Source organism: Motacilla alba, chromosome 1 (assembly GCF_015832195.1).
Source record: "Motacilla alba alba isolate MOTALB_02 chromosome 1, Motacilla_alba_V1.0_pri, whole genome shotgun sequence".
Classification (NCBI taxonomy): domain Eukaryota; kingdom Metazoa; phylum Chordata; class Aves; order Passeriformes; family Motacillidae; genus Motacilla; species Motacilla alba.
In genome coordinates, this window is record NC_052016.1 from 83860504 (window position 1) to 83869174 (window position 8671).

The window sequence follows — 8671 nt, forward strand, 5'->3', positions numbered from 1 at the left end:
GATTGTCCTAGGCACTGTATAAACTGAACAGAACAGACTCTGGCCAAGCAAGTTCAAATTCAGGTATAAATCAGAGATAATGATTCATATATATGTACGTAGAGAACTACAAAGAAAAGGCATGGCAACCCTCTTCAACACAATACACCGACTCCAGCCAACTAGTAGCTCAGATGTTAAGATTCATGCAACATCACAAAGTAGAGCACCACACAGCTGGAAAAAACAATAAAGATGGGTTTGACTATATGAGTTGTAAGATGGCACTACTCAAAGGACATGTAAAATACTCAGACATTTCAACCAAGGTAAAGTAGCTGTGCACAATTTTGTAAGAAAAGGTATGTAACTACATTAGTATGCCACCTAGAATCCTTCTGAAGCACCAAGTTCTTTCAATTACTGTTTCTATAATTAACCTACTAGTTCTGAGTATAAACTTGAAGTCAAATTTGGATCCCACCCTTTTTGAAATATCCTTTTTGTTCACCTTCAAAATACATTCTACTAATGTTCAGAATATAGTAAAAATAGATGGGTAGTACAAGGACAGAAGCTGTAACATACTTTAGGACTATGCATGAGGGCCCCTCATCACTTTAGGGTCATTCATTACCTCTGTCTCATACTTTTTTTCAAATAAATACATTTTAACAAACCACAGACACTCAAAAAAGTCATTTTTACTTATCAGTGTGATATAACACTAAGAAACCAGCTTAACAGGTTCAAGATCTTGTCACCATAATCAATGCCAGAAGGAGGATCTGGGGAGCTACAAGCGTGTGAGCCCAGCCTTGGTGCCTGGCAATGTTCTGGAAGAGATCATTTTCAGAGTGATCACATACAGGACAACCAGACAATCAGACCCAGCCAGCACGGGTTTAGGAAAGGCAGGTCCTGCCTGACTAACCTGATCCTTTTATTACCAGGTGACCTGCCTAGTGGGTGAGGGAAAGGCTGTGGATATTGCCTACTGGACTTCAGCAAAGTCTTCGGCACCATCTACCACAGCATTCTCCTGGAAAAGCTGGCAGCTCATGGCTTGGACAGGTGCACTGTTCTCTGGGTTAAGAACTGGCTGGATGTCCAGGCCCAGAGAGTGCGGTGGTGTCACATCCAGTTGGCATCTGGTCCCTGTCATGTCCCCAGGGATCAGTGCTGAGGACAGCCCAGTTTAATATGTTTATTGATGATTTGGATGAGGGGACTGAGTGCACCTTAAGTACTTTTGCAGACAATACCTATTGAACAGGAATGTTGATCTGCTGGAGGGTAGGAATGCTCTGCAGAAGGATCTGGATAGGATGGATTGACGGACAGAGGCCAGCTTTATGAGGTACAGCGAGACCAAGCACCCGGTCCTTCACTTCAACAACAAAACCCCCTGCAGCATTACAGGCTTGGGACAGTGTCTGTAAAGCTGCTCAGTGGAAAAGGACCACAGGGTGCTGCTGGTCAACAGCTGCTGAACGTGAGCCAGTGTGTGCCCAGGTGGCCAAGAAGGCCGGTGTCATACTGGCTTGTATCAGCAGTAGTGTGGCCAGCAGGAGCAGAGCACTGATTGTCCCTCTATACCCAGCCTTGGTGAGGCCACACGTCAAATCCTGCGTCCAGCTCTGGGCCCCTCACTACAAGAAGGACATTAGGCTGCTGGAGCATGTCCAGAGAAGGGCAATGGAACTGGTGAAAGGTCTGGAGGGTAAGACCTACCAGGAACAGCTGAGGGGGCTGGAGGTGTTCAGCCTGCAGAGAAGGAAGCTCAGTTCTTATCACTCTTTGCAACTGCCTGAAAGGAGGGTGTAATTACATAGGGGTCAGCCTCCTCCCAGGCAACAAATGACAGGACAAGAGGACTTAGCCTCAAGCTGTGACAGGAAAGGTTCAGGCTGCACATCAGAAGGAATTTCTTCATTAAAAGGGTGGTTAAACATTGGCATGGACTGCCAAGGGAGGTGGTGGAGTCACCACCCTGGAGGTGTTCAAGAAATTAATGAACACTACACTTAGTGCCATGGTCTAGTTAACAAGATGTTGATCAGTCAAAGGTTGGACTTGATGATCTCAGAGGTCTTTTCCAAGCTAAATGATGCTATGATTATGTGAGATTCCTAAATTTCATATTATATTTAAAATGCTGCCACTGGTAGTCGGGTATCCTATAAAATACACTTTTCAGCAAACACTAAAGTCATGAATAATTGAGACAAGTTTTGTTGAGCAAATGCAAGACCTAATATAAAACCAAAATAAAGTGATATAATATGGCAGCAAAGCATTACTGCCAACCAAGAGGGAGCTTACAGTGTAACAGATTGCACATGATTTACAGAACTAAATTGGCTGTGAAATAATGTTATCCATTCAAGCACAAACTTCATGTCAGTTTGACTTGCTAGTAGTGAAAGAAAGCTCTTACTGCAGGAGACAGGATTAACACAGGGGATAGTTAGGTTTTGAATTATGCAACACTTTTCTTGCAACTACTTTTCAGTGTTAACTACAACATGCACTTTATGCCCACATTGTACATGAGAATGCAAGATTTCTGAAAAAAGTATCAAAAAAGTGAAAAATATTATTTAAAATTAAATTTATATTACTCACATGAAGGTACTGACCAACAAGACTTAAATTTATGACTTGTAGGTATCAGTACCATTTTATAGTAGCATTTTATGGTTAAACTTACATTGATCTTGGATTAAAGGCATTACATTTGAATTCCAAAACATTTACATTAGCTCTAAAGTGCACCTCCACTAGAAAAGCCTTATTTGTAAACAAGTAACAGGCTTATTTGCAAAACATCCAAGATTTTGAGGGGATGGAATCTGAACTACCCTTTCAGGAACACCCTCTCAGGAACACCTCTCAGAAAAGCCCCTATTATCTGGCAACGAAGATCATGGCACAGATAAATATCACAGAGCTATTGTTTACTGATCACACTGCTACCCCGCATTTGCAAAAACTGGGAAGAGTATAATTTATTTTGGCATTCAAACTCAGAATCCTGAAAACACTGTAGGAACTTCAGGTATTGTTCAACATCATTCCCTAAACTCATTTTTCTCATGTGAACTTAAAAAACTTCTAGACAAAAGAAATAGAAGAATGAAAGGGGGGAGGTGAGATCAGAAGTTTACTTCATATGAAATCAAATTACAAATGGGAAATAGATTTCCATCTCTGTTTTACTGCAAATGTCATTGAACAGATTAGCAATGAGACAAGTTCACTACCACGTTTTTCAGCTTCCACAGAGACAGGTGCACACTACAAATATTTCCAGAAATTTTGATAATATTTGGCAATCACAGTATGAGAACTATTAAAGTTCATACTAAAAATAGTATGAGAACTATTAAAGTTTACACATAAAATGACACATTTCTCTTTTGCAACACAGGACAAATTCCTTTGTGAGTTGTACAAAGGTTTTTTTTAAATAATACCATATCAGCAGCTTGTCCTCGAGACTAACACTTGAATGCATGAACCTTGCCTCATGTATAGTTCTACTCTTGGGGCATAAGGTACCTTTTCCCTTACAGAAACATTCGAGCCAACTTAGTTGATGTCTTAAATATTGAACTTTGCCTGTAACTTTAAACATACAGGGCTAGTCTGAAATCATGTCAAGTCTGTGTCCAGTGTACCCTTTAGACTTCAGATTACATTTGAAGCCAAAATTTGCATTCCTGAAACCTGAAAATGCTGACACTGAAAAATACTTAGATCAAACTACCACACCATTGTAGTGAGACAGAAAACCCCTCCCAATATAAACAGAGCGCCATGACACTGTCAGTCACAACAGCTGTGTATTAAGGTTCTTAAGGAAGACCCTTTAGGAACAGATTGTTGTGGAATCAGACTGAGCTAACTCACTGAAGCTCTTTACCATCTTGCCTGAGTCACCTCTGAGTCACACACACAAGCAGAAACTTTGTGCCTGGAGAACATCAGTGCAGGACAGTGACTTCTCGCAGAGAGTGCATTACTGCTCAGCATCAGTTCCAATGCATTTGCCCTGGGTGTTTTCTGACCATGCAGCTGACAGACAAGGAAAGACAGCAACACAACAAAGCAGTAACATGTTTATCATAGGTTTTGTATGTGTGTGTATCTGACATTTCAAATGCATCTAAAGTGAATCCAAGAGTAAAGAGCACCTGTTAGTAAAAAGAGGATTTGTTAAAGATGATGTAGCATTCTCCCAAGAGTCTTTGAAACACAGGTGGAAAACAAGTGCCAGCAATGCACTTCCTTTTGCAAGGGCACTGGTCCTTGCAGTTCCAGCCTTTCACCCAGCAAGCAACTGCACGCCAGCAGAGTGGGGCAGCTCTGTCGCCCATCCCAGCAGGCTCAGAGCTGACAAGGTGGGGGTGACTGGGCCACCAGGCCCCCTCCTCTCACCTGGTGGTAGTTGGCTCGTGCCTCCAGCATCATCTGCTGGGTGCTGATCATCTTCTTCCTCCGCCGGCATTCCTCCTTAAGCCCCTGGATCTCATGCAAGCGCTGGGCCACCTCCTTGCTCAGCTGGTCACGCTGGGCCTGTGTCTCTCTCAAGGCCTCCTCCAGGCTGCCGAGCTGGGCGCTGAGGTACTCCTGGGAGTGCAGCAGGTACTCGGTAGAGAGCTGCGCCAGGCGCAGCAGCTTCAGCAGCAGCGGGTCTGCGGGGCCCTGGCAGTGCGGGCAGCACTCCCGCTCGGCGTTGCAGAAGGTGACATGCTCCAGGTGCGCCTGCAGGACCGCCACGTCCCCCTCCCGCGACACCCGCTCCACGTCCACGGTGCTCAGCCGCCGCCAGTCCGGGTTCTCGTGCCGCGCGCGGAACTGGAATGCGGGAAACGCCGCCGGCCCCGCGCCGGGCCCGGTTCCCGGCGGGTGATAGGTACGCTGGGAGAAGGGCTGCGGGAGAGAGACACGGCTCAGCCCCGGCCGGCGCTCCCCGCCCCTCCGCCCGCCCGTCCCGGCGCTCACCATGTCCGGGCTCCGTCCCTGCGGCTCCGCTCGGCGCCGGCGTCCTCCGCGTCGCTATAGCAGCCCCGGCCTGCTCGAAGGGAGGCGGCAGTGACGCCGGGCTGCGCCACCTCCCGCCCGCCCCGCCGCTCCCCGCCCCACGGCCCTCCGTCTCCGTGCTCGGTACAAACCCCATCCTTCTCCCTCCCGGCATCCTCCTCCCGCGACGCCTCCACAGCCTCCTGGCAGCGCCGCGCTAGGGGGCTCTCTCCCGCGGGTCCCGGTGCTCCCGCTGCCCCGCACGCAGCGCATCCTTTACCATCTTCACACGCTACTCGCATCAACAAATGTATCCTCGGCTCCGCTCTTATGTTTATGCATCTTTGACACAGCTACACAGCATACGCTTTCTCCCTCCACATTCCCTTCACTTCTTTGAAGTCTGTACATGCCACCCTTCTCGCACGTTCACTGCATCAACGTGCCTCCCTATCCTGTGCCTTCTCCGTGCCGCTCCTGACTCCAACCCTTGTCACTCCTCCACCCCTGTGCTGTCCCGACTTACACTCCTCTACCCCTGTGCTGTCCTGTGCCCTTCTCCAGCCTCGCCTACTCAACCTTCTCCCAGATGTGACAACACCTGTCACCTCCCCACCATCAGCATTCATAGATATGTCGTTTCTCTGTACATCTTCATGCTGCTGCACCCTCATCTGCCTCAGCTGGTAGCTCTATGCAATCTGCCCAGTGCAACTCCATACCCCTCCCAATGCCCACACACCTGTCGGGTGCTTTTCAAACACCTTCCTCACCTTAACACGGTCACACACTTTGCAGGCTGCTTCCACCCTCTTTTGTCATTCATCACATCAACACACCTCTGCCTGGTATCAGCACACACCAGACCCACTCCTGCAACCACACAACCCTACAACCTCACCACATCTGTCGTTCCTGTCTCATTCTACTGAGCCCAAACACTTCAGCCCTGTGAAGCACCTCATGCCTTGCGTACATCACCTATTTTACCATCCATATGGTAAAATAGTTTTCTTCAATGCAACCAACACCTTCTGCCTATATCCCTGCCCCACCTCAATCCCCAGTGCTCCCCAGTTTGGTGTTTCCCTTGCTCCTACTCAGTTGCTTCAAACACTGTTTCTAAGCAGCAGCATCTTTCTCCTCCATCACACAAAATTCCCTATTCCACTCTTCTCCAAAAACCTGCTCTTCCAGTTACCATTTCTTAATATTTCAGTGCCCTAGCTACATCTGCCTTACTGCCATGTTCCACATTTATATCTCCCTAACTTTTCCATCCCTTCCACACATATTTTAGTTTTTCATCCTCTTGGTCATTCCTAGATACATACCTCTCCAAGAACAGCCACACAATATATATATCTGATCATACAGTCCATTCATAGATTCCTCTCCACCATGCATTATAGACTCACAGAGATGTTCTCAAGGGACCTCTGGTGATCATCGTCCAGTCCAAATTTCTGCCGCACACTAGTTCACATCACCTGTAGCATTTAAGATGAACAGATAATCCATGACCTCCCTGTACAACCTGTTGCATGTCTGTGCTCTCCTCCCGATGAAAACATTTTTCTTAATGTCTCGCCGAGTATCTGCTATTACCAAGATTAAAAATGGTTTGAATATTTTTGCCACTATTGTTCAAGTAACTGTAGGCCACTACTAGAGGGCCCCTTTTCCTTCTCTTCACCACACTAAATAAGCCCAGTTCCCTCACCTTCTTTTCACAGACCATGTAGACCCTAATTATGTTAGGCCTCTTCTGTTCCCTTTCAGCTCCTCCACATTGTCATACTCCCTCTTAGTATTTGCCTCCTAGGGACTTGTAATGAACCGCACCTCTCATCTGCACTTTGATATTGCCCTCTCCAATATAAACAGTAACATGTCTACCAGTTATCACAATATAGAACTACTTCCACAAAAATACCAGCAATGTTGTTACATGCACCAACACAAGCACCCTCACAAATTACAAGCTCTTCGTTTAATGTAGATTTCTATGTTGGTTGTTGCTTTTTGGACCTTGAACCTTAAGCCTACTGGTCACACTTACACCCAAGGTTCAGTTCCATTTAGATTCTTCCATCACTTACCACGCCACTTGTTTTTAATTTAGAAAAGATACTGTGTGTTTGCAACATTGCAGTCTTCTCCTGCAAGAATGACATTTTTGCCACCTCCTTTTCCACTAGCAGAGTCTCCAGCAAATCTTCAAAGAAATATATTTAACTTTTTTTATATATATCAAATATAGATCTGCCATATTACATATAATGAAATCTAACTCCCAAAGATCTAAGCCCAATATGTGCTCCATCTATTTGACATAGGAGAAATTTCTTCACATAAAAAAAATGTGAATTTTGAAAGCTACCACTTCGTGTGTCAAGCAGAAGCAGCCCGAAAAAGCACACATTAAATAAGGGCCTTTCACTGACAGATGCATGTCTTTAACTGAATGTGACCTTGCAGTGGTACATCATCTGTCCATCATATAATGGTCTTTACTGGAATGCACCTTAAAGACCATCTAGTTCCAACCAGCTGCCATGGGCAGGGTCACCTTCTAGTAGACCAGGTCACTCGGAGCTCCATGTAACCCGGCCTCGAACACTGCCAGGGATGGGAGGGGCACCACGAAGTTGAAAAGAGGCACAAGCCGCCCAGGCATCTCGATGGAGACAGAAAGACGGAGCCGGTCCTTTTCGATCTTTTTTCCCTTTTCTTTCTGCCGGATTCACTCTGTTCTGGGAGTTGTGCCCATGAGGAATTTAGGGTCATCACCCACCCTCGAGGCCTCTTCTGTCAAGGGTGGCACCGCTTGCGCCCCCGGCCACCCCTCCTCTCCGGGACGGGCGGCACGGGGGAAAAGCGGCGCTTCCCCGCGGCGGTGTCCGCGGGCCAGGCCCGGATCCGGCGCTTCGGGAGGCGGCCGAGCACGGTCGGGCCTGCGGGAGGCCCTGAGCCGGGCTCCATCTGCCTGCCAAAACCTCCGGCTCCGCTTCGGAGCGCGGCCGCCTCGCCGCTCCCTCCCGCCTGCCCCAGGAGAGAAGCCCCTCTCGACTCTGCCTCCCGCCACCCTCCCGCGCCCGGGGTGGGGGGCAGAAAGAGAGAGCCCCGCGCTCACCTCCGGCTGCAGCTCCGCGGGTCTCGGGGGGCGCCGCAGGGCGCGGAGGGGCGGCGGGGCTGCGGCCGCTCCCGCCCCGGCCGTTACCGGCGGTGCCGCGGCTGCGCCCCCCGGCCTCCGCCGGGCCCGTCCCGCGCCGGCCCGCGGCCCCAAGGCCGCTCGCGGGGGGCGGCTGCGGAGGGGTCGGCGGCCGAGGCAGGCGAGGGCTCCCCCGCTGCCCGCCGACTCTCGCTCCTTGAAAACCTGCCCGGCAGATGTTGATGCCCAGGCGGGATGTGCTTTGTCTTGGTCTCGAGCCTCTCCGACCGACAAGCAGCCTTTTCTCTCCCTTTTTGTAAAGTGTAAGGGAAGTTACAAGAAGCTTTGGAAAAGCTGTCTTTGGAAATTCAAGGCACGTTTTGCCACGCAGTCGCCGAACACGACACGTTTAAACCTGTGGAGCAGCGAACTTCTCAGCGCGATGGGGAGTCCCCGCCGGCGCGGGGCGGGCGGCGCCGCAGGGCCAGGGCAGCGGTGGGGCGGGGGCAG

The 8671-nt window shown here is 48.9% G+C and overlaps 1 protein-coding gene across 6 annotated transcripts in view; it reads right to left on the reverse strand.

Moving 5' to 3' along the window:
* DZIP1 (DAZ interacting zinc finger protein 1) overlaps positions 1-8277 on the reverse strand; it is a 45441-nt gene extending 37164 nt beyond the window's left edge. For 4 of the 6 annotated variants that reach the window (XR_005256684.1, XR_005256682.1, XM_038134723.1 and 1 more), the window contains exons 1-4: positions 8144-8277; positions 6426-6497; positions 4990-5059; positions 4423-4917 (exon numbers count right to left, since the gene is read on the reverse strand). Coding sequence is in view for 4 of the 6 variants with exons in the window: in XM_038134723.1 (XP_037990651.1) it covers positions 4423-4917; positions 4990-4992 (498 nt within the window). In the remaining 2 variants the exon portion in view is untranslated. Of the gene's footprint in view, positions 1-4422; positions 4918-4989; positions 5060-6425; positions 7764-8143 lie in introns of all 6 variants that reach the window. The other 2 variants (XM_038134713.1, XM_038134718.1) reach the window with 2 other exon arrangements.
* Positions 8278-8671: the final 394 nt, after the last annotated feature.